This window comes from Bacillus rossius, chromosome 7 (genome assembly GCF_032445375.1).
Source record: "Bacillus rossius redtenbacheri isolate Brsri chromosome 7, Brsri_v3, whole genome shotgun sequence".
NCBI classification, from domain to species: domain Eukaryota; kingdom Metazoa; phylum Arthropoda; class Insecta; order Phasmatodea; family Bacillidae; genus Bacillus; species Bacillus rossius.
The window spans coordinates 20,599,933-20,626,462 of record NC_086335.1 but is presented as its reverse complement, the minus strand read 5'-3'; the positions used below and the strand labels follow the sequence as shown (position 1 = coordinate 20,626,462).

The 26,530-nt window shown below is 38.7% G+C and overlaps 1 protein-coding gene across 1 annotated transcript in view; it reads left to right on the top strand.

The window, feature by feature from the left end:
• LOC134534412 (uncharacterized) overlaps nucleotides 1–26,530 on the top strand; it is a 288,355-nt gene that overhangs the window by 211,998 nt on the left and 49,827 nt on the right. Inside the window, exon 5 of the mRNA XM_063372876.1 lies at nucleotides 25,698–25,932. Coding sequence (XP_063228946.1) covers nucleotides 25,698–25,932 — 235 coding nt within the window. The remainder of the gene's footprint in view (nucleotides 1–25,697; nucleotides 25,933–26,530) is intronic.

Genomic DNA, 26,530 nt, shown 5'->3' with positions numbered 1-26,530 from the left:
GGAACAAACACCAAAACAAGATGATGGAATCCAAGATGGCGGCCTCCAGCAGAACATAAAAACCAAAATGGGGTCATGACATCATAGCTACAAGATGGCCACCACCAGCAAACGACAACTAAATGGCTTCCGTAACGTAAATTGCAACATTCTAGAATCCAATATGATGACCGTAACGAAAATTGCAACGTTGAGATCATACTTTTTCAAGATGGCGGGTGTAACAAAACGTGCATAATTGGAGGAGTGGGACGTTCGATTTCAAGATGGCGGAATTCTAGATAGTGGAATTCTAGATGGTGACTGATGTTGAAAGTCAAGATGAAAGGTCAAGTTCAAAGTAAAAGGTAAAGTTCAAGGCCAAAGGTCAGGGTAAAGATCAAAGGTCAAGGTAATCCAAGATTTCTTTCGTTTTCCAGAATTCAATATGGTGGACGTAACGAAAAGTGCAACGGTGACGTCATAATTCAAGATTGCCAAGTTATGTCACAAGCCAAGATGGCGGATGACGATAATCAATCCTCACTCAGCACCCAGCAACAGAACCGCTATTTACATACTACTACCGACCGTCCTTTTTTCAACATTATAATCAAATAGTTTCGGTCTGCTGACTACTACCATCACACACAACTGGGGTGTATTCACGATCGTACATACGTGGTAAACGATAGTGGTTTGTGCGATGTACCTACCTTAAATTTTTACTGGTGAAAAAAAACTATAGCAAGCCGTTTCAATACCGGATACATGTCTAAATGTACTTCTCAGTAGCTCCATGTACAGGAGCTCTTCAAAGCAACTGTTATCAACTTCTCTAAAAAGATAATGACGTTTCAAAATATTAACACAAACCATTTCCAGAAAATGATTTACAGTAATAACTTCACGTTTTCGCGATTGCTCGGACTTCTAAAAAAATCGTATCCAAATTGACCGAAATAGTGTTGTTCCACACCCTCCATAAGTACTCCAAGACTAAACGCATTGATCCTCGTCTTTTTCTTGTAAAATAATAAATAAAATAAAGATGACAGTTTAATATTATATGATAATATAGTAGTATCTCATTTTAGGTGTGGCTTCATGACACAAGTTTACCTAAATATAAATGAGTAGGCAATGCCCGAACATGAAATAATATTTGAACTGGATAAACTTCGAGGACTTCGATGGAATTAAATGGCTTGGAAAATAATATAATCATGTGGTGAGTAAACCCACTTTGGCCAGTAAGAATTCCCGTACTCACGGTTCATCTGGCCTCTTACCTTAGTTACTTCGAGGCTAGGCAACCCGTCAAACAATGAAGACCGGCCCACGGAGCAAATGTGAAGATGGAGTGCACACACCTGTTCGTGCTCCAAAGAATCAAACCGTTTTAAAAATAAAAAAAAATATTATTTCATTAAAAAATAACCACAGCAACCAGAAATAGCTCTGTATAATAAAAATGTTATAAACTCATTATTTCATATCATAAGTTCGCGTTTAATCACCAGAAAATTTACTTTAATAACACACATCAATAACACAAGGTGTACAAAATAATGAAATAGCTTTATGTCTGATATTTGAGACCGGGATTGACCACTCACTGTTGTGGTGCTGCCTTTGTAACCTTTCGTGTTAAACACGAGGGACACAAGAGGTGAAATGTAATACAGAGGTGTACAATGTGTTACACTTTTATTCATCATAAACACGTACTCTTAATGACATACAATTATTCAACATAGGAAAATATATCGAGGTACATTCGTTTTCAGAGGCTTCGCTCATAACAGAATTGGACAGTAACTGCGAGCAGACAAAACAAATTATTAGCAGATATCTATGGTTTAGTGACACCACCTTAACAAAAAGCACTGGGCTTGCGGTTCGCCAACTGTCGCGTTACCTTGAAGAGCAAGTGTCGAGTTACACTGTCAAATCAAAAATAAATTGTACTGAACTGCTCCAAGCAGCACTTTTAAATACATTAATCTTTAATACATTATACTGCAAAGATATTAGCTGTAATTCTATTTCAGAAAAGAATATTACATACGTTGTCTGTTTTGAAATTTGGTTAAGACTCACACATATGAACTTTACGTTAGTCAATTTACTCTTAACAATTTGATTATTACATATTAATCAACACCTAAACTAGTGATTTGTACATTAACAGTTATGCCCTCAATTGGCAAAACTTTCGTTTACGTTTCAAGTTCAAGTTATGTCTTAACACGTAATTCAAAACACGTAGTCACATACTGTAGTACCGTGACTATTGCTGTTAAGTCTTTGTTTGAGTGTCTATAAATCTTGGTTTGATTACAGGAACGGCTTAAACAGTTTATTGACAATATTGGACTTCATATGTTTCTTCAAAATGCTGTCGTGATTTACTGTCGAATCAATATAAAAAATAAGTATCTTGTCGGTGGGTTTTATGCTCAAACACCGTCCGCTACAAACCTGCCTCCATCACCGCTAGCCCCTCTTCTTTATGTTTTACTCCGACTGGTAAAGCTTCCTTAACTGTGTCGTGTTCCCCGGGCAAACAGTTTTATGTTGAAGCGTCTTACCAAGCTGGTCGGAGTTTCTTCGGGCAGAGTGACGGCAGATAGGCGAGGTTCTGACGGTGTAGCTTCGGGCGGCAGCAACTCCCCGCCTCGGTGGTCGACTCGGAGCTGTTCCTCTTCGGCAAATAGGGGACCTTATATACGCTGAAACTTGAGGAATAAAACATAGGAGATTGTTCTGGGCCTACATGACCGGAAACGCCGCACAGGCGATGTCCGATTTTTTTTTTTTTTTTTTTTTTCCTAGCCTAAGTTAATTCTAAGTGTGTAGGGGAGGGTCCAGGTTAGGGGAGGACCTAAGTGTGTCTCAGGCCGAAGCCTATACACTCTACCATGCGGGTTTTTAACCATGCAGGACAAGGGCGCGTGCATCATGTGCTTATTGGGGTTTATTGGCCAGCCATGGCTGCGATTGGCGCCATGACTGACGCCCCATTGGTCGCCTAGCTTAAAGCTAGCTAAGTGTGACCCAGGTAAAACCTGCATAGACACAGGGAAAACCCTGGGCCAGTTCATGCGGGGATCAATTAACATGCATTAAGCAAGCAGGTAACTACTGGACAAGAGGAAGAAGGGTCCAGGTAAGAAGAGTTGGAGGGGCTGAAAAATCAACCTTGGTGGAGTTGGGTGCTTGGGCCTTGCGGCCCGCATTTAAGTTGGGAGCTCCTGGGTTATTATTAGCCAGGGGCGCATGCGCCCCCAGGGGCGGGCGACTTCACGTCAGCCCAGCCACAGCTGCCCAGGCAGCCACAGTTAAGACAGAAGTGGGCAGACGAGCCAGTAAACCGGCTCGAACTGCTGGCTCTCGGAGCGAAAGGCAGCCTGACATTGCGCCATCTTCATCTTCCTTCTTCCAGTCAACAGCCAACGACCTTTCAAGCCAGGGTGGGGGTAAGTCGTTCAGGCGAATGAAGTATCTTGCGAGTCGGACCCTCTTGCCCCCCAAATTCCCGGGTCGGTTGAAGGTCGCGCCGCCCAGGCTACCACTGGCTCCAACAGGGCCCCAACTTGAAGGCGCCGCCATCTCTTCCTTCAGAATTCCGATGCTGTTCAGTTCCGTTGCGCGCGCGGCAGTCCACAGCTCCGCAAGTTCCAGCCCGCAGTTCGTCTACACTTCGCATCCAGGGCACATCGAGCTCCCCTGCGGTGCCTTCGCCGACGAAGCTGCATTCTGCCGCGCGCCGAGCTACATTCAGGCTACCTTTCTCCCCGACAGCCGTGATAACGACTCCACAGGCCGGCCATTGGTCCGCGGACTGCTATTGGTTATTCACAGCCACCCCAGCGAGATTGCAACTCTCGAGCTGGGCTCCCGTATCCGCCACCCGCGGGACGCGGTCGGTAGCAGTTGGCGCTGCTAGGCCGCCCCCAGCACGCACACAAAACCAACACGCACTGCCAGCCTGGTCGCAGGGAACTCCCAGCCAACAGCCCGCGAGAGAGATGCGCACGCCCCGAGAGACGACCACCGACTGGCGATGTCCGGTTCAAAGCCCGCCACACGAAGTCCGCCGAGCACTTCCGAGCGGCTCCGATGTTTGACGCACAGCGCGCGGCAATCCCTGTTCAGCGGGTAGCATCGGGCGCGCGCTTAGGCGCCGCGTAGATGTCATCATGTAGGTACGTAGTGCGGGAGCACACGTAACTTCTTTTCTAGCTAGAAGATTGAAGTGGTTCGGGAAGGTACCACGTAGAGTTACTGCTGCAGCTTTGAGCTGCGGGACTGCTGCTTCCTTGTTTCTAACACTCAAGCCGGTGTTCGTAGCGGTGGCTACCCTGCTCAGGGCATACTACGTTTTTCCTCGATTTCCTTTATTTAAGTCGGAATTTGCTACCTTTATACAGCTCGACATCGAAGGTATTTTTTTTTCTGTTTGTGAGAAGCGATAAGTTTTTTCCCCGGGAGTTTCACGGCAATTAACTTATGGATCAAATCTCTGTTGATAGTACTGAACTATAGAACACTAACGTTTTCGGTATTTAATTCTGTTGTAGCAGCACAGAGCACTATATGGCCCCAGTCCTTCCTGTGGCACTCCTTTACAGTCGCAGTCTGTTCTAGCGGTTGGTCGTAACACATTCTGACACACGAACAATTGCATAGCAGGGCTGCAGCCAAGGCAGCTTCTACTTCAGGTCAGCTGTGCCCTTGGTGTGCGATGACGTTGATTTCAGGGCTGGTTATTCTGGACTCAAGTCGCAGCTGGCTGGCTGGCCTGTGTTTGCCAATGGAGCGGTTGGCAAGGCCAAATATACTGGAAGAGGCCACAGCATGCCCCCCCGTTGCCAACAGGCAAAGACATAAAAAACGATCTTTTCAATATGAATGTCAGCTGAAAAACTGAATAATTTCGTATGGAAAAATAAAACTATTTGAATGTGTAGCAACAGCTGCATCGTCTTCCTATTTTGACTTCACCACATGGTACGTAAATATGATTTATTTTCCTCCTTGCGGGTAACACGGGAACACTTACGTTCATATAATCTAATATCCAAAGTCATCAAGAGCTGTCTCGTATACAACGCTGCGCTAGAGAGCTAATCAGATACCCTTTTTTTTATGTCTTGTGTATAGCCTGACTGAGACATTTCTTTGTCTGTAAAAAGAACCGTTCCGATGATATTATTATTTATGCATTGCGGATTTTCCCGTCGTCTTGTCCGCAGCATGTTCGCCCTGCTCGAGGCCCCGGCGCACGTGCGCCCATGAGGCTGCGCCGGCGTCTCTTCAATCTCCCCGCCGCTATCACCCACGTGACCTCACTTCCCCCCCTCCCCCCCCCCCCACCGGCGCGTGTCACCCCGGCCAACCACGGCCCCGGGCGCCGCGCGGAATACCGAGCAGCGGCACGGCAGGACGAGGGGGGGGGGGGGGTGCACTCCACGGCCGCCACACGTCTCGCGCACGGGCTGCGCAACTTTGGCAGCCCTGCGAGGGAGGAATCCCAACGGCTGGTTGCCGCTCCGGGCCAAGAAGGGAAGAAAGTGCGTGACTTCTTCGTCCCCGCCACACGCAAACCAGGGGGGTTTCGAAAAGAGAACAAGGCCACTTGGACAGAGAAAGATGGGGTTTGGTCTCCGTCGGCGGTTCTCAGAGAGAAAGTACGGACAGAGGGAAGAGAAGAACCACAACTGACTCGCCGAGAAATTCAAATCGCCCCTGCGGAAGAACTTGGCCGGGTCGTGCCCCGAGGGAGGGGAGGTGGATGCGACTCCCCTCCTCCGCCCCAGCAGACTCGCGGGCTGTGACGGATGCGGGCCGTCGGGCGAGGCTCGGCCAACAAGTGGAGTCCTCACGGACACGAGGCCACGGATGTTTCGCGCGATGTCACGCATATTTCACGGACGTCGCGCCGACTGTCCGAGGTCTATTCGTGGAAGTTTTTCAGGATTATTTATGATGGATTTGTTTGGAGCTGCTTCCCTTGTGAGTAAACCTTATTTCAGCCTCTCAGGTCTCAAGGCTTTGCGAATGAAATATAATAAAATAACAAATCACTACTCAAATATTGTCACATGCGCTAAAAGCCATAGGGAGCAAGTCATTCGTATAGTGCTAGTAAAATTTACACTTATAAGGAACAATATAATTTGCCAATATAATTTTGAATATTCACAAAAAAATAGTTTTCACGGTAGTAAACGTTTTAATAACTCATGTTATCACATCATAAACATTTGTTCGAAGACATCACCAATATTAAAATACTAATATGTTGTGGTTATTAATTATTCGACCATTTGCACGGATGGTGAGGAATGGTTCAAATTACATTCTCGGACTTATTGAGAAAACCAAGAGAAGAAGAAGCAGGAGGTGTTAAGATGCACGGAGACAGTTACGTCGACGTCTTAACGAATTAGGAGATTAACTGATTCCGGGAAAGCGCGCGCGGGGACTGATTTACATCCGGGGCTCGGATCCCCGCGAGCCGATGGGTGTCTGCGGAGGGGGGGGGGGGAGGGGTTTTTGGCACCGGCCTGGCGGTCGGCGTGACGCAGCGGCCGAGTTGCCGAAGTTGGCAGCCGTGGTTTCCCGGGGACAGCGCGCCCGGCGATGAAGATGGACGAGCCCGGCCGCGACACGCGTCTGTGTGCGAGAGAGAGAGTGAGAGAGAGTGAGAGAGAGAGAGAGAGTTCTGTGGGATTGTGGAGCGCTTCCTGCCCTGAGGGAGCGGGCCGGATGTGACGTCACGCGCGACGAGAATAACTGGCGGCGTCTTCCCGCCTGAATAAGGATTCATCCAGGCGGCCAGTATAAATGAGCGAGGAACCTGTCATGGGGTGGATGGCTACGAGAGAGGGTTGGGAGGGAGTGGTGGACAGAGAGGGAGTCAAGTGAAATTTCGGAATGCACCGAGGAATGCACAGATTTGCGCCCAGGGAGAAGAATAACAAGCTTGAAGTCGCCGGACGTCCTTTTTTCCGGCTCCGGCTGGTGGAGAAGTCCTCGAGAAGAAATAAATGCGCGCTCGTCTCCATTGGCCAGTCGCAGAGGACAACTTCCCGGATCAATTGACGGCACTCTGGCTGTCTTGCCTTCCAGGGATTCACATTTCTCGGTTTAGACACCCGAGGGCTCATTAAAGAGTTATTAGTTTTGAATAGTGTAGTGATGGCTAAATTCACTCATTTCGAGGGTCAAATATGATTTGTAAAACTAATCCAGGCACATACAAATAAATATATTTTCAAAAAACATTTTAATGTATTATTTTTCTGTAGGATAATCAAGGAATGTAATATGTGACATGTATAATATATATTTAACAAATATTAAAAATAAATATCTAAGTAAATAAGCCAATAAATAATATAATTATATATACATCATTAATTATAAGAGAATACCATGGCTTTATAACAATGTCTACTAACAACATTTTTTACACACGTGCAAGCACTCATAGCTTATACACGGCAGCCAACTTAATAATATTCTTCGTTGAAAGGTAATTCAAGCGGGCCGTGCGAAGCGATGTAGCCGGCTGGATGCTACCACTGGAGACTGTATTCTCAGAAGGGAAGTTAATACAATGAATAATGAACTTCGTATCTGCACAATATCATGTGCAGCTTGAAGGGTAATAAAATGAAATGTTTTTATACATTATTCTACTACAGTGATCTCTAAACAAACACGTATATTTGACAGTCACTTGAAATTTAACATGATATTCTTATTGATCTCTGAACATCTTAGCTCTCAGCACACAGCATTTGGTAAGTAATTTCGTAAATGGAACGGAAGTCGATTGAAACGGAAATGTGTAAACACGGTTCTACCACCTGTACAAATCTCAGAAATCGTAAAAAGTACTAGATGATGATTCCCGTAAATTCATTTTAAAAGTATATGGACAATGGACCAGAAATTTAAGAAGATATCAATAAACAACAAAAATACTTAAATAATTTTAAATTTTAAATGAAAACTTGTAACATATGAAACAAAATAGCCGCTTTCTGAATTAACAACTTACGTTAAAAGTAATACTATATAATTAATTCCACTGTATGTCTTAAATAAATGCATTGTATGTATGTTTTAATATTTATGTTTTAATTTAAAAAAATATTTTATTCTGTAATATCAGGGATGTAAAAAATTTTATTTGATAATGTGAGAAAAACTGTGACTAAAGCGAGGTGATGAAGATCCAAATAAATGCATTTCAACTTGATCATTTTACTTATCGCTGTTGTAGAAACAATAAGTTATTGGGTATGTCGGTAGAGCGATGTCATTTGATTTATTATAGCTTGGCTAAAGAACTTCAGTTTATACTTTTTTTTTGTTTAAAAGTGTCTACCAGGAACGTTTTAAAATTTACTTTATTGAACATTTTTAAGTAAGTCTATTGCTTTGCGTTACATACTTTTTTCTCTTTATAGTTAAGCTATAATATTTTAGCACATCAGCTTGGAAACTGACGTTCTAACACTGCTCTCATGCATTCTGTGCTTTTATTGTTCAAAACCTCGCCTTAGATGCATAAGTCGCTCTGACGCACTCGCCGATGAATACACTGGCACTAGGAGGGGAAGCTGTCTGGAAGACTACTGCAAATGAAATCATTCCTCCTGCAAATTTTTTTTGACGTGACAACGTCTAATAAATCGATCAACGCCGGCTGCACGCACGAAAAAGTGTCCCGTTACACACATTGTCCCGTTACGCTGTGTCCCGTTACGCTCATTGTACGCTTGCGCCGCATCTATCTTTCTTCCACTCGATTAGAACAACTATCGATTTGACTTTTTCGAGGCACATTAAACTTGAAACACTCCCATTCGTTTCATACTTTTCCTATCATCGTCCTATCCTTAACAGAATAACACAGATTGGAAGAAGTTAAATAGCAAACATGTATAAAAGTTATAGTTAAATAATCTCTTCGTTAAAGTTATAAACATATTTGAATTAATGAGTGCAAATAAAAGTAAATTTATCAATTAAATTGTATATTTCATTTCACTCCTTTTTTGTATCCATACAAAATAGTGGTAGTTCAATAAAAATTATTCAATTTTATTCAATAAAGTATGCAATCAATTCAATAATGTTTTGTTATGACGTTTTCACGTTAAACTATCGTCCGTAAACCGACTTTACAGACAACCAATTTTTTCGTTATACGTTCGTGTGGGTTGGAAGAGGCTGAACAATCTCCAGCACACCCTGCATGCTCTGTTAGCATGTTAACGAAAATATTATTTTTTTTCTGCTACGTTTTACCTTATGTGTTCTTGTAGATTCATTTAGAAAACGTTTATACATGCAAAAATCTATTTTTCTTTGGAAACACCTATCATATTTTACTTTCTCTCTAGTTTTATTCTTCCTGTCGCTCTTTTGGTTTGTAACTACAATTTTTCTGGCACTCTGTCTGATCCCGTCTTTTGAAGCTGTTTTTACTCCCCACACTATCGATAAGCCTTGTTCTCCAACGGAGAAGAAAACATATCTTTCCGATTTACATATCCGCTTAGCTCCCGGGTGAAACAAATCGAGTTCGAAAGAATGTTTTTCTTCCTGAATTTTTTCTTATATCTACTGTTCTGTCCCTCTGACTGTAAAAAAATGCTGCTGGCACTGTAAGAAAAACCAAAATGTTTTTTTAGATATTGTGGGTTACTTGCATACATTAAATAAGGGACAAATAATTATTTTAATAATATAACAAATATAATTGTGAGCTAAACTATAACATTTATGAAACGTTTTAACTTTTAACGTTTTAATTTCTTTAACTTGTTAGTGTTTATGTGATATAATAATGCATTGAAGATAATATTGTGGTAACAAAACTACTAAAATGTCTCAATTATTTTGAACTGCATATCGATTGAAGTAGCTCAATATTAAAACATTGCAGTTGCAGTAAAGAAAGCACGGACACAAACTACATTCTAGCTATTCTGATATATTTTTCTTACTGTGTTTTTTTAGTTCAAAAACATTTCCTTTGAAAATGAAAAAAAAACAATATTTTTATTATGATAATAATATTATTGCCAGATTTACATTTAACTAAATACCTACTATAAATCATTTAGTTTAATAGTTCTCTCGCCGAAAATCAACCCTAGGAGCGGGATGGATTATAATAACTAAATATTTGAAGTAAACTTTTTTTTTTATTTTTGGCAATTTTTTAGGAATCTGGGTCAAAAATTAAAGTATTTCAAGTTTACGGTCAAGGCCAATACCATGACCTCTGAAAGGGCTTCTGAGAAATTTTGCCCCTTTTCACAGGAATACTGCCACGCTCTGAGGAAAATTACCCCTCCCTGAGGAATTTTGGCCTTTCCAGTTTTTTTTTGGGATATAAAACGGAAAATTTTCCTTAATACAGGATTTCCCCCTCGAAATAGGGAGATTATTAGGAATTTTAAGGAATTTTGTGTCATTTTAAATCCAAGATGGCCGCCGTGACGCCAGAGGTTGGTCGGTCATTGACCCCATCCGAATCCTCACTCAGTCTCCAGGCGCATGAGCCCCTTTTATATACTACTAGAACGGTATTAGGATACCAAGACCATTTGCACCTATATTTAAGAACTGTCAGATTTGAAACAGGAACCTGACACAAACCATTAAATCAAAACTGATACCACGATTGTTACGTAAGAGATCTCTTGCTCATTTTCCCCGGCGAATGAACAGCCGCGTACAGGAGGACTAACTACCGCGGATATGCGTGATGAGTAGAGACCGGAAAAATTCCCGGGTTCAATGACCTTCAGGATAGACTCCGATATCCTCTACAACTCGGGCAAATGCCAACTGTTCATTGGCTGCTGACTTGTGAGTCGTCTAGTTTGGGTGGCCTGTGATTCGACACTTCTATGAGTGAGGGTCTCTAATTGGCCCTCAGTCCTCCAGATTATCAGTGAACCAATGGCAGAAGCAGCCCAAATGTATAATTATTTGAATTTTAGCATAACACGAAATTAATCCGCGAATTTTTCAGGTCTCTAGTGATAAGCGACAGCAGCGCATACACCCAGTGGTTTGAGATCCACACTGTCAGAAATTACAATTAAATGTATGGCCTTTTCCACGAAGATAGCACTTCATATAAGGGGGTACGTACCTTTCCAGGTCATTTTTTTTTTATATTTACGTTAAACACGTGCAAACCTGTAGAATTTTGATTAGATAATATTCAAAAAAATATAAGTACTGGTCATAAGTTTTGCATAATTGGCTGGCAACATTACATTTTTAACAGTTTTGTGCCGTATTGTATAAATAACTGAGAATTTTGGGTTTTAAAGGCAATGCTATTGTCTACTGCGTAGCATGGTTTTTAATCTTTTAGAAACATTTAATAAATTTTATTCAGCCTTTGAATAACATAATAATTCTGAATATTTTAAAAAGTCAGGTAAAATGAAGAAGTATTTGTTTTTAAACTAAACCATATAATAATGGAGTCAGTAAATTGATTTCAAAATTAAAGAGTTCTAGTTTTATATTGCATTTCATTCTTCATATCCATACTTCACGAAAGTGCTTAAATTCTACTTTGCCAGCTAATTATGTAATAATATAAAGCATTTATTTATTTCAATTTGTTAAAGTTCAGCTACTCAAAAAGTCAGCAAGTTTTACCGTGTGGAATTTAAATATAAAATAATGACCTGGAATTGACATAAGCCCATAAACAAAGAGCACTTCATCATTTTAAATGACGGGGTCTTTTATAAAATATAATGAATTACAACCTTTGAGTTTTGTGTTCAAATGAAGTCAGTGTAAAAAGGTACGTGGGAAGAAGAAGAGTGTGTTGGCTGTGGACAGGTTTTTTTGAATGTTTGGTTATTTTACCAATATTATTATTTTTGTGAATTCCTGTTAAAAATAAGAAAACTAGTTACTACTAAAATTACCAATATATCCGTTAATTTACCAAAATTTCTGAATAATTTGTAACTTTTTTTGACGTGACAACGTCTAATAAATCGATGAACGCCGGCCGCAAGCACGAAAAGGTGTCCCGTTACGCACATTGTTCCGTTACGCTGTGTCCCGTTACGCTCATTGTACGCTTGCGCCGCATCTATCTCTCTTCCACTCGACTGTTTATAAAGTGAAGTGAAAAGTTAATGTGGTTTTCATTGCTTATTACAACAACAATTTCGGCAATAAAGATTAATTATTCTTGCATTTTAAAAATCTGATTACTAGTTTAATTTCAAGTATTTATTCTTTTATTATTAAAATAAAAATGATTTAATTTTATTCATAAAGTATGCAATCAGTTCATCAATGTTTTGTTATGACGTTGTCACGTTAACCTATCGTCCGTAAACTTTTTCATTGTAAATTAACGGTAAAATTTTTTAACAGTGCATTTCCTCGCGAGCCAGGGACGAGCTATCTGGACGGCCTAGTCTAGCGGTGGACATCCAAGGCTGCGTTGGTCCTCTCCTGTGGGTGAATGGAACAATTTTTTTCCGAAAAAAAAAAAGGGGGGGGGGACACAAGGATGGAAACGTCAGCTACCAACTCTTTATAACCACCAAAAAAAAAAAAGATGGAGCCTTTATGAAATTTTAATTAGCTCGCTCGTCTCTTTTGTTCGCCGTCGCTGTTTTGTTTTATCTGTGCCGCGCCGGTTCCTGTGTCGCGCGCGGTTTTGTTTCTGCCCGCCTCTCTCCCCGCCCCGCCGGCTGTGAGAGCATTCTTTTATTCCCGCTCTTCCGCGCCGCGCGCCCACTGACGGCGGAATGGCTGTCGCGGGATGTTCCCTTTTCCCCGGGGCGCGGGCCAATTACAGGCGTCCGTCGCCAGCGAGGTGCTGTCTCCGCGGCTGCTTGGGTGACCCCGCAGTTCGCTCCGCTGATTCACACCTCGCTGCGCCCTGACCTGCCCCCCCCTTTCCCTTCACCGTTCAACTCTACCGCAACAGAAATAAACACGCCATGCGTCTTGCCTCTCGCAACAAAACTTCTTCATATGAATCTTAGTGGTTTCGTGCACATAAAAATTAGCCCACCCATAAAATACTCGACTATAATAAAAAATTTGTTTGAAATATAATTTGTAATTAGTAATATATTTATTGCTAAAAATCATACATTTGCTGATAGTAAAAATGGTCATAAAATGTGTCACCCTCATGAAATATTTGTTAGGGTGGTCTCACCCGCTTTCTGAAGATCTCCTGTAGGAGATGTGTTATTTAAAAAATCAACGAATTTACAATTACCATCGTCTAAAATAAATCTAAAATATTAAATAAAGGAGGAATTCAGGAGCTAGTTATATGGGGAGATAAACATTCTGATATAACTTAAAATACCAAAACCTGTCAGAAAATACACAAAATTACTAATGTTGTTGTTTGAAATAACAGTACATGTAAAACATTCAACAGTTTCATAATTTTTATCATGGTAATATATTAATTATAAAAGGGATTCTACAAAAACATGTTTCAGAATTTGTTCCAGAATAAACGTTTAAGTTCCCTTAAATATTTACGAACACTCATTAAATCCTGAAAATATAACGTTAAAAAAAGGGGTGAAAAATACTATCGTGAGAAAGTAACACATAAATGAAGTAACCTTTATGGTTGATTGTTTATATTTATTCCTAATTCAAGATATAATATAAATTATAATTAACTTTACCAAATAAAATACACCGAAAATTTATAAATCAAGTTAATGTTGTAAATAAACACGAATTTCTAAAGAAAAAGCACTCCTAAATGTATTTTATGTGCCGTTAAAGAAATTACACTAAATTAACTATTAAATAGTGACGTTACATTCTTGAACACACATAAAATAAAGACATAAAATGTAAAAGAAAAATTAAAATAAATATTTTAAGCCAAGTAATTTACAAAAACTTCAGTTTATTAGTTGGTCAATAATTAAATTTTTTGAAAAAATATAAATGATCTTCCCATATTTTAATCTCGAGAATCCACTCGCAGAGCAATTACAATTACGAAATTACTTAAAATGTCAAGAAAATGTGCAAACTTGAAAATTTCATATCTACTCCAGGAAAGGTTAAAAAAATTACATGCTTGTATTTATTTTATAAGTGGCTTGGTTTACGAAACACTGTGTAAGTTTTAAAGGTAAAATCAAATTCCATTTCTAACTGGCTACGGAAAAAGACTAAAACCATTTAAGATTTTATCACGCCAAGTGCTTAGTTCACAAAAAAAATGGTTGTCTGTCAAGTCGGTTTACGGACGATAGTTTACCGTGACAACGTCATAACAAAACATTGATGAAATTTTTGCATATTTTTATGAATAAAATTGAATCATTTTTATTGAATTATCACTATTTTTTATGGAGTGAAATGAAATCGACAATTTAATTGATAAATTTACATTTACTTTCAGTCATTAATTCAAATATGTTTATTACTTTTGTAGTGTCGCTTGCGCCGTATTTATTTTTAAAAGTACAAAAATGAAAGAATAGCGGCGGCGGGGATTCGATCTGTCAACTTTCAGATTGGTAGTGAGCGATGCTAACCGCTTGCCCACGAGGGCATATTAAAAGTAATAGTTTCAGATGTCATATATATATAAATTTATAAACATTTTGTTCACGGTAAGGAAATAATATTATTTCATTTATATAACACGTTTTTAAAACAAATACGCATCCCAAGTACACCAAACTTATTTATAATGTGTTACAATATTTTTTAAAACAATGTGCAAAAGATCCCGGGTGTAATTTGAATTATTATGTGTAACTGTAAAACACCATTGTTCGTTAAAAACGTATTTGAATAATTTACATTACTGTTAAATAACCGTACCGATTGTGCTGAAAATCGGTGGACAATTTTTAAATTACATAATATTAATAATTCAAACGACGAAAATATGATTGAAAAGTCAAATCGATGGTTGTTCCAATCGAGTGTAAGAGAGATGCCACGCATGCGTACAATGACCATAACAGGACACATCCGTAGTGGGACATCCGTAGTGGAACAATATGCGTTACGTGACACTTTTTCGTGCGTGCAGCCGGCGTTCATCGATTTATTAGACGTTGTCACGTCAAAAATACTATATGATTTTACTACTAACCCGTTAAAAAAAGTTAACGCGGCGCCATTTTCTGCAAAAAGTGATGAATTAAATATTGTGTCCATAAAGTCTCTCTCTACGTTTTCAATTTTGGATCGCCAACCAGAGATCTTCACAGCCAAAACTAATTCGGCGCTGGGCGAAAGTACCAACACGCGACTTCCAATTTAACCAAGCTAGTCGTGCCACTGTTGATCGCGGTTCAACAACAAGCTATCGTTGAAAACAGTTGCAAAACAAGTCCTCGTCGACTTAAAGCTCAAAACAACTTGAGTTTCAAAACAAGTCCTTGTCACCCACAGTTACATAACAAGTCGCAGATGACTGTGATTCAAAAATAAGTCCTTTTAAACGCTTCAGTTCTGGAATGAATTTCTTTGTTCTTATCAGTAATTAACAATAATATGAAACGCATACCATATGTGTATTATTTTGTAGCATGTAAACTTATTTTACTGTGAATTTAATTATCCTTGTATGTCTGTAGGAATATAAAATTAAGTGCTAAAATATTCCTTAACATGACAATGTTTTCAAAGCGCCTCACTTTCCTCAAAATATGCATGAGGCTTTAAGTAATAAATATATCTCTGTCGTCTCAAAATATCACTTTTTTTATTTAGGATTGGTAGCTTAAAACATATATTTTATTTTGCTTCTTAAGAAATGTTTTTTTTTTAATGTGAAATAGAATTTTCACCCACTAAACAAATGTGTAAAAGAGATGTGGGATGAAGAAATATTCAGAAACTAGCGAGATAAATTTTTAAGGAAAGTATTAACAGAAAGGCTACACACAATAAAACTTTTAAAGTTTATTAAATGTATAGAATTTTTTTGTTATAAACATAAATGTTCATCACACAATTATCAAACAGAATACCAAACCTTACAGGTTCTGTTTTGATTAAAAAAAAAAACGGATTTCATCTTTTATGGGAGCAGAAAAAAATATTATAACTGGCTTTTTGACTGTTTACAGCAACTCTAATTATTTTCATAATCTATTCAAAAATATTAAACTAGCTGTACCCGGCATACTTCGCAATACCACGTTAAAATATAAAATAAGTGTTTTGCTTGTTTACTCTAATCATTGAATTGCTTTTGACAATGAAAAATAGTTTTTTAGAGTCTTAAAAGTTTTAAACTAATTAGCAGTTAATGTGGCAATTTTTATAAGCGATAACTATAAAACATATATTTTGAACAATCTACGAAGCCATGATGGAGCTTTATAAAAACCATAAACTTTAACTGAGAAATGAACTTCAAGTTAAAATGTATTTATTTTTGAAAAAAAAAACTCAATAAGAAATATACAAAACACCAAGTTCTTATAGTAACTTATTATATGGCCAATGACTTCATTAGTTATCATTAATTTTACGTAAATGTTAGATGCACAAAACTTTTCACGATTGAATAAAATGTTTTCGTACCAATATTTTAGTCTTGAGTAGCTATACATGATTCGCAAACAAAGATCTTTAAGTTATTATTGCGAAGGGATCTCTATAACGTGAACCACAGTAAGATATTTACTGCATTTTGACTGGCGATAGAATGGCGGTGCTTCGCTGGCTCCTTCAACGAAAGCTTATTCGGTCGTAACCGCATCCCGATGGAGCTCAGCTCCCTCGGACGGAGTCTAGTCGCCAGTGTTTCTCAGACGGAGAACGTCGCCCCTCGCTTCAATTATTCACGTCCTCCCGATGGCGCACGCCACTGAGCGTGTAAGTAGGAGTATCGGGTGATTTCGGGACCAGCAGGTGCGCGGGTGGCCTACTCGGCGCCGCGGGAGGCGGTCGCTAAGTGCCGGGGACCCGGAGCTGGTGGGCGCTTCGCCTCTCCCAAGACACCCATCTCGACGAACCTTCTCGCCCCTCCCACCACTTGTATCGGAGCACGCTGCTCAACTATTAATGCAACAACCAACTTCATCCCCCCCCCCACCTTCAGTTCTCCACCCCACCTTGGAGCGTTTCCAAATGGGGACAGAATGGCTACCTGTTGTGTTGTTGCCTCCCATTCCCTTCCCCCTTGACACGAAACACACATACTCTCCATTAAGAGGGTCTTATTTGCATCCATACTACCTAACATTCTGCAACTGGGGATATCATGACACTTGTCTTGCTTCAAGCTTTCACTACAGTTTGGTAGTCCTAAATTTTAATTTACTTACATTACTTTCCATCCATAGTAAGTAATTGTAATACAAGGACCATAACACCATGTTGTTAATGTAACTTTTATTTATATAAGCATGTGATTTCACCATGATATAATTCACGAATAAATAATACAAGCTTTAAATTCAGTGGGAAAATATATATCCTTTATTTGTTATGTCTATGATTAGAATTATAACAAAAAATGTATTTAACACTGCTAGTATTATTAGGAAGATTAAAGATTACGATAGTTCCCAGATTGAAAAATTCCGATCCTTTCATTTCGTAAAAACTTAAGTCATTCGGAAAAAAGATGTAACCCCAAATCTTGATGCTAATAGGTCATAGCCATCGAAGAACATGTTTGCATTAACATAAAGAAATACCAAACATCTGTATTTAAAATTTTAAAGTTATTATTTTTATTTATTGCATGCATATTTTTTGTGATTTTAATACTCTTTTAGTGAAATAATATAATTGGTAAGCTTAGAACATTGCTAAAGGTCCTTTAGAGATTTCCACTTACTACTTTAAATTATATATAATTATTTGTTTACATTACATTATTATGGTAGCTAAATATTAGTTATTATTTATAAATATAATAAACTTAAATTTTCAAAGTTAGATTTTTTTTTTCCTTTTTAGATAAATTTGCTTAACCTTTTTTCGGAACACCTACGACTAGACAGTATACGTATATTAAATAAAACAAAATATTTATATATTAACATGTTCGTAACGTAAGAAAGATTATCAGAAAACCTTTTTAATTTATCTCTACTTCCAATTGTTAAATCTCTTAAAATTTAACTACGCAGTATTGACGTAACAAAGCTGAGCTTCCCAGTGCATAGACTATTTTGTCTGTTTCCACAGAAAGTTTTGGATGTTTTCGGGTAGTGAATGGTGGTTGAAACAGAGCGGACATTGCCGTTAACCATTAGGGATTCTGCGTATACTCCCGTTTCCCCCACTTCTTCATTCCGTCAGTGCTCCATTTTCATTTCGCCACCCTTCATCATCTCTCATGATCTCAATGTCTACGTGACACTTAATTTTGACTCGATTATTTATGCCTCTCCGAAGTGTGAATCCGAGAAAAATGTCAATTGCATAAAGTCGAGGAAGAATATTCCACACATCAATCTAGTTTTTAATTTAATTTGAAAATCAAGTGTGCTTATTTATGCAGTCACTTGTGATTGACCTCAAAACTCGGAACTTGATCAAGACGGCTCTAAGTTTTCGCCAGACTGCAACTGACTCTCGAAGTCACGCTGGTTTCAAGTCTGTCGTATCTCCAAATAAGTCTCTTTCCGGTCCAGTTTTTCCGCGCGCACGCCGTGCATCAAGAGCGCGAGGAGAGGTGAGAATCAGGGACGACGCGAGGAAGAAAAGAAGAGAGGAAGAAAGGAAGGAAAGGTGGGGAGAATGTCGGGGCTCGTGGTGTCTGAGGAGGAACGAGGGGACATTATGTTTGCACAATTGAAAGGGATGGCACTCCCAGGATTGAAACGAATGAATGCCCCGCGGCCGAAGTATCAAGGAAGGTTTCAGCCGGGCGAGAGAAGAAAAGGACGGGATGATGATAGACCATGGCGGGGACTTCGACTCAAGGGTGCTTAAGCGACTTGGGGGTCCGTTACTGCGACGGGGGAGCTGCAGAGAAGAAACTTGGCGGCAATCAAAAAGTAATTACTTTCTTGATTAGTATTATGCCCCTGCCGTGGTCGCGCGGCCTCATTAGCAAACAAGACTAGGACTAGAGTCCCGTGGGGATGGTGCAGAAGGTAGGGGCTTCCCACGAAAAGATTTCCGTTTCTTTCAGGACCCGATGCTGTGTAATTATAATATCTCAAATTGCTCGCGTTTGTGTGTGAAACCTTTCACTGACTAACACAGGAACACAATCGTGGCTTCTGTTGCAAACTCCGACGGATGCTCTGGGGAATTGCGAGGCATACCTGAACACAGAGGTGCAACATGCTTTGAGTGAATCTTAGTTGTTTATGACTGCTGTCTCTTATTTCTCTGGCTCTTTCTTTATTTGTGTGTGTCTATTCAGTTACGAAATAACAGAGCTGATACATAATAATCGTTAGCATATTTAATTTCCAATTCAGAACTCAATATGAAACGTACAATTTAAATAAATGTTTTACTAAAATATAAATATATTGTATTAATTTTTTTTCTTGTGGCGTTTGATGTAACTCCAAGGATTAAAGTTTACACTTAATCTATAACTTAAAATAAATAAAAAATCCCTTTCGGCACAGCCTTCAGGCGTAGGTAGATTTCAAAGTACATATTTATTCTGGAAATATACCAGAAACTTCTATAAACTTCTGGAAAATTTTAAGAACTTAATTTACTTTTTCCTGTTCTCCGATATACCAAAATGATCGATTAAATTTTTTTCTTATTTTCAATGCAGCGAAAATATTACGATTATTTTTAACTCAATGTATCCATCATTGATTAATTTAGAACGCAGCATTGAATAACTTAGAAGGAATTTCATATTATATGCCAACTAAGGTAATTATTTAATTTTTTTGACATTAAAATACTATCTTTCATCCCTTGCACTAATAACGTGGTCGTATAAAAATTTGCTTTGCACCAAGTTTTAAGATAATGTTAAGAATGTTTAAAATAACTGCAAACCAATTTGTTAATAAGAAAGTTTTCAATTTTTTTTTTAAATTTTCATTCCATGATTTTACGGTAATAATTCGTTTAATCAAAAATAGTTTCCTGCCAAAGTTTAATATGAACTTTAGAATTCATACACTAAATTATAACGGCAAAAAATAGCATATCTATTAAAAAAATAATAACTAATTTTTACTTTTAAACCTTGTTTCCACCCCTTGCAGTAATGTTTATCCCATAAAATATTATTTCAGAAGAAAGTTTTAGATAATGTTTATACAGTTTACAAACAATTCAAACAGTTTTAATAGTGTGCATATTAAGGGAGTTATGAATATTTTTGTTTTTCAAACCCTGTTATTTCCATCCCTTACAGTAAAGGGCGAAAGTTGTAGAAAATATGTTTAGGTTTTACAATAAAAAGGAAGGATTTACCTAATAGTGCAAAAGGTACGGATTGTAGTACTTGTTTTTTAAATTTCCAATTAACATTTTTTAACCCTTGCAGCAATGGGTTGTCTTATAAAATTTGTAAAAAAGGAAATTTTTAGATTAAAATTGTAAGATTTACAAACAATTCGAACGTATTTGTTAGTATACCTACTAAGGGCGTTATGAATATGTTTTAATTCAACCCATAATTTTTTCAACTCCTTGCATCCAATCTAAAATAGTTTCAAACAGAATTTTTGGATAAAAATTATATGATTAATAAAATATTTGCAACAATTCGATGTTTTTCTTATGAAAGAAGTTATGATTTTTTCTTGTCCTCCAACCCTGTTTTTTTGACTCCGTGCATGGTTTGGCGTACCAAAAACTTATTCAGACAAAATATTTTATTATTATTATTATTATTCCTACGAGCTATAATACGTTATAAACGGATGTGATATTTTCCATATTATGGGAGTTAAAGTGGTTTTTCTGTTTTTCAAAAAAAAAAGTTTCCCCATTTCTACCCCTTTGTTCGGATATTTACCATTAACGAACTCGACCGAGAGTTTACACTAAAAGATTTTATGTATAAATTTGAAAGTTATTTGTGAAAAATTGCGACAGATACGTGTCCACAAACTTGTGTTATATATATAAACTTTTGCTTTGACGATGGTTTTGGGGTCTATTGACAAAGAAACGAAAAACTTTGTAAATATTTTACGAAAATCTCACCATGGTAACGACTACAATAGGTAGTATTTATTTGAAATCTACCTACAATAAATTTTGAAACCCAAAGTATTTTTTTTAATGATACTGTGATAAAGTAATTTTGTGTTCGATTTTAGTGTCACATGGTTAGTCAGTGATGATAGTATAAGGTTACGTAACTCTAATATGTAACACTAAAACAAATTTTCTACACGTTGGAAGACATTAAATAAGTATAAATCAGGAAAATTATTGGAAATAAATAATCTGCTTCTTACTACCTACATAACTGTAACATCTGTAAAATAACAGATACGGTGAAACCACTGGCACTAGTATATAAACACTACGGTAAGTCATAAAAGTTTTCTGACTCATTTTAAAAATTTAAAATTTTAGGTTTGTGGCTGTTTCGGCTCAGGGTCCTCGATGCCATTCGTTTTAAAGGGATAAGGGATATTTTACCCTAAACGTGATTCTGAAAAATTTCAGCATCCAATTAAATTCAATTGTTTGAATACATTATTATTTTAGACATTCCTGTATCATATAATCTTGTGCTTAACCATGCGAAATAAAAAGGACATTTTACGCATGGTTAATGAATGCCACAGAAATAAGTATATCCATAAATTAACAAAATTAACAACAGTTATGATACGAGCAATTTTAGATTCATACACCCTCTGGCAAGCTTTTTAGCGCCATGCATGGTTCTCTAGTCACTTTTTATTTAAACCAATCAAAAGTTTGTTATTGACACAGAGTGGTACAGTTAATTAATTATTTTCTTCATAAAAAATAATCAGTTATTGTTTTATTATATATGGAGACTAAAAGAGTTCTGAAAACCGATGAGATGTATGGTTCTGAGTAGCTATCAGTCTCTTGAGGTTAAATGAAAGAATTAAATAATATTTAGGATATTAAGTGTTTTTTTTGACATACTGTAACGAATTTAGTGATATAAGGTGAAAATCACATACAAAATTTTTTAGACATCTTTCATTTATTTAATTTAACTTTTAGTATTTAAATTCTAATTAATTGACAAAAAATTGTTAAAAATTATCTTTAGTTACTAAGTAGATTTGTAACTGAAATGCTCTCTAAGCCAAAGAAATGCAATGAAAAAGGTTTTGGTCAAATGTAATTTGCTTATTTTGCATGTAAAATTAGGCTCTAGGGTATTATATATCCATAACTTGAGCTGGAAATTTTAGACAGCTCAACGACTTTGTGAAATTTTGTGAAATATTTTTATTTTATTTTTAAGAACAAAAAAAAATAGGTTTTGATGAATATCTAAACTTATTATATTACAAAAATTTGAAATTAATCACGGTCTAATGAAAAAGTGGTGTATCTGAGGGCTTAATGAAAATGTAAAATTTAAATATTATTTGATTGCACTTGTATCATTGAATAAATATATTATATATTAGTGCTTTAATTTATTTCCACTTAAAGAATTTTTAAACTAGATTTATATTTTTAATTCTTATGTAACAAATTGTAGAGTTTCTTAAAATAATTTTTGTTCTTTAGGCAATTCTTGCGGACCTTTTCTTTTACATTTTTGTATATAATGTTTGTTGCTTACTTTGTCACCAAATATATGAGATGGAAAGTGATTTAGCAAAACTTTCCGATAACATATATGCAATTAGACATGAAAATATAATATATGCATTTAATTATATATTTTAGTTGGTTAATTTAATGTTTATAACATATTTTTTCACGTATCGTCTCTTTTTCCCTCACAAAAAAATCTTTTAATGTGTAGCTGTGTAGTTATTAATAACTTTATTTCTATAGAATGTTTTTGACGGTTTATTGAAATTATTTATCAACTTAAAGAACATGATCGGACAGGTAACGCTGGAACCTTGTGGGTGTGTTGGGCAGTGTGCAGTGATGAGACCTCAGCGGACGTTTCCAGCTAGAATAAATCGGGCGCATGCCGCTATCCTTCCCTTACCTCCCTCCAATCCTCCGTTGTCAACGTCACTTTTTCATGTTTGTAGTGGTGCCTCCACGCATGCACAGGTGACGCCGTTGAAGGACATATATACTGTTGCCTCGCTGCTTTCAGACTTAGTCGTTTTTCGAATTTTCAATAAATTAGTCCTGTTTGGTTTTCGGCGGCAAGCGTGTCCACCTTGTGGCTGCAGATACGTCTATTTCTCATTGCACATATTATTCTGTAACTTCTTAACACAACTAGAAATTGTATGGCCAGGTTTATCTCAATGGGAAAGTACATAACCTGTAATTGCACTGCACTAGCAATAGGTAACACTACTTCCGATTGACGAGGAGTGTAAACTGCGTTGTCGGCGGACAAAGGAGAACCCGCTGGTATGCTCCAAGGTGTGGACATAAGTAGCGTGTGGGCACAAGGTGACCACGGCTTGGCTGGAGCTGGAAGTCCAGGGCTCCAGATTCCAGGCGGGCAAGCTGCAGGTGCGCTGCCCTAGCAAAAACAATAAAACCGAGTGACGGGAGTGATTATTGTGTTGTCGGCAGGCGAAGAAGAGCCGGCTGGTGCCCAGATGAGAGGCAGGCTGGCAGGCACTGACACACACACACTCTTCTTCACTGGTGCAACGTAAATGTCCCCTCAAAATAACTTTGGGAGACTGGTGGATCTTTTAGTTTCAAATGCAAAAAAAAAAAAAAAAAAAATGCGATTTCTCTAAATGTCTGTGCCTCTATATTTATTTTACTTTTAATTGAGTAAACATCAACGAACAAAACATGATCTCAGCCAACAGGTTAAAAAGTAACTTAACTTACTTATAGGCTTTGCCAAATATCTTAAAATTATAACATTGTCTATATGGGTTGGCAAATATATTAAAACTATAACATTAGAAGTATGGGCCGGCCCTAATTAGAATATTTCTGTTATGTTTCCTTCGGCATAGTTAAACTGAATGAGAAACAATCAAAGGTTAAAATAAACAATCAAAGATTTTTTAAATTTTAGTGCTTATAGTTATTGAAGTACCATAAGTAATAGTTTCGGATGTTCTAGTCTCTTCAACGCAGTAATCTAATTGCCATGCTGTATACACCACTGAAAATTTGGAAGCATGGAGATGTGAAGTTATCTGCCCGAAGGTGACGTATTACAGGCTACCAGGACGCCTTAGCCATCCTTGGTCCCCGAGGAAGGGAGCGGGGATGTGGTCGTCATGCCCGCTCCAGGCTCTTGAATCCTGTCTGTGAACAAGCCCAAATACAACATGGTCAGAACTGGTTCACAGACAGTCGGTAAGTTGACAAAAATTCCCACCAAAAACGGTGATGGTCGGGGAATAAAAAGGTTGGTAAAAACTCACCAAACAGGGAGTGGCTTCAAACGCTCCGGAAGGTAGCCCTCCAGGATTCGAGGCGAAGACAAGCGCCGAACACGCGCGGTTGCCGCGGACGTTTCCATAAATTAAGATAATGAGGAATTTAGCAAAGTATAACAAATTTCTACTATGCACACAGACTGACTAACTACTGGTTAAGAAAGAGATTAGGGACAACATTCGTTGACTAGCCGACTACATTTTCGTACGATAACCGACTGAAGTCTTGCTGTTGGCTGGCCTATGATCCGAGGTAGTCAAGAAATACTGACTTTGATATCTCGACGTTGATGTTAGGGGCCGATCGCAGTGCGACATACTGAGTGGTCGAACCAAGAAGAAATCGACTAATGCATATCTCGCACGAGGCGACTTCGAAAGCATGAAGCTTATGGAGGAGACTAGTGCAGCACTCTGGTAGCTTGGAAATGAATTACGGGGCACTGCTTGTGGCATGAAGCACCAGGGGGCAGGCGTTTAGCAGGCTTTCAAACAACCAGGGAAAATAACTTGCAAATCCGTCACGAGACTGCAGAGGCGGTACTTTCGAAGACTGATGTCTGCCCTTGAGCTTCAGCCTGGGTTAATGGCCGGTCAGTGCTCTGGTCAGGGTTCCTTGGAAAGACTGGAAAAAGGGGGGGTTGGAAACTGCACAATGGTGGGAAATTAAGCTCTACAGAGGCACAAGACATGCTGATACGTTGGGTAAAACGACTCGCGAGTGTGCCTCTAGGTGCTTGCTTCAGGAGAGCTCCAAAAAAAACGGGCCCCTTGGGAAAATTCAGGGGTAAGCTATCTTGATCATGGTTCGGAGGAGAATTACAGACGACGGGCGTGCATCCAAAGCGGAGATAAAATGATACACTGGTTGACTCGCAAAGACTCGGCACAATCAGATCTAGGACTGGGAATGGATTGGGGAGATTGGCCTGACAAAGGGTGTAGAGAGAGTGAAAAAAGTTGAAGTTTTAGCTGCAAAATTCTGGTAAAAATTATGGTTAAAAATTCAAATTCAAAATTGTGCCAAAAAATGTTAATTGACAGCACAGCACGAAGTGGCAATAGCCTGCCTGGAGCTGAAAATCCAGGGCTTCAGCTTCCAGGCGGGAAGGCTGCAGTCACACTGCACTAGCATGAGAAATACAGCCGAGTTAAGGGAAGGGTCTGCTGTGTTGGCAGGCGAAGGAGAGCCGGCTGGCGCGCTCCAAGGTGCGCACGGGAGATTCAGGCGAGCGCGAGGTGACCACGGTCTGGCTGGAGCTGGAGGTCCAGGGCTCCAGCTTCCAGGCGGGCAAGCTGCAGTTACGCTGCGAGGCGCAGCTCTACCGCCTCTACAGCCGCGCCGCCGAGGTGGTGCTGGAGGAGGAGCGGCCCCGGCTGGCCTCTGTGCTGGGGACGCGTGAGTCGTCCCTGGGTGCGTACCAGCGCTCCGCTCCCCTCGTCGACACCTGGGTGGCAGCATGTGTGCCACGCCTTATATTGTCTGTCTGCACTACAATCCTCAAGACAATTACTATTTACAAATCTAACATTCTCACTATGTATCACGGTGTTGCAAAGGGCACACTACTTAAATTCCTCTTGTATATGTGGTTAAAATAAAACAATTACAATTGGGCACAGCTCGCTTTAAGCAAAACTGAATGACACCTTTTTAATAGCCAAATAAAAGATTAATCTATACCTATTATAAATGTATTTTATAAATTATCAACATGCATTACTAAACCAACATAAAACATTTGTTTATTATGAATCTTGAAATCATACTTGAAATATAAAAAAAATATAAGTTGTACTTTAACTCCAGCATGCGCACATGTTGACTCTAAGGCGAGTCCAGAAATAACTTTTGAACTTTAAGTTACTCGCCACCGAGTGCTGTGCTGGTGAAGGAAGTTTTACTTGCGTTCTTCAGAGCGTTGGTCGTGGTGTTCCCCGGCAGCCTGCCGTACTCGAGGTGCGGTGTGGTCTCTCTCCCCATGTCGTCTCCGTCACCTGGACCCCGGGCC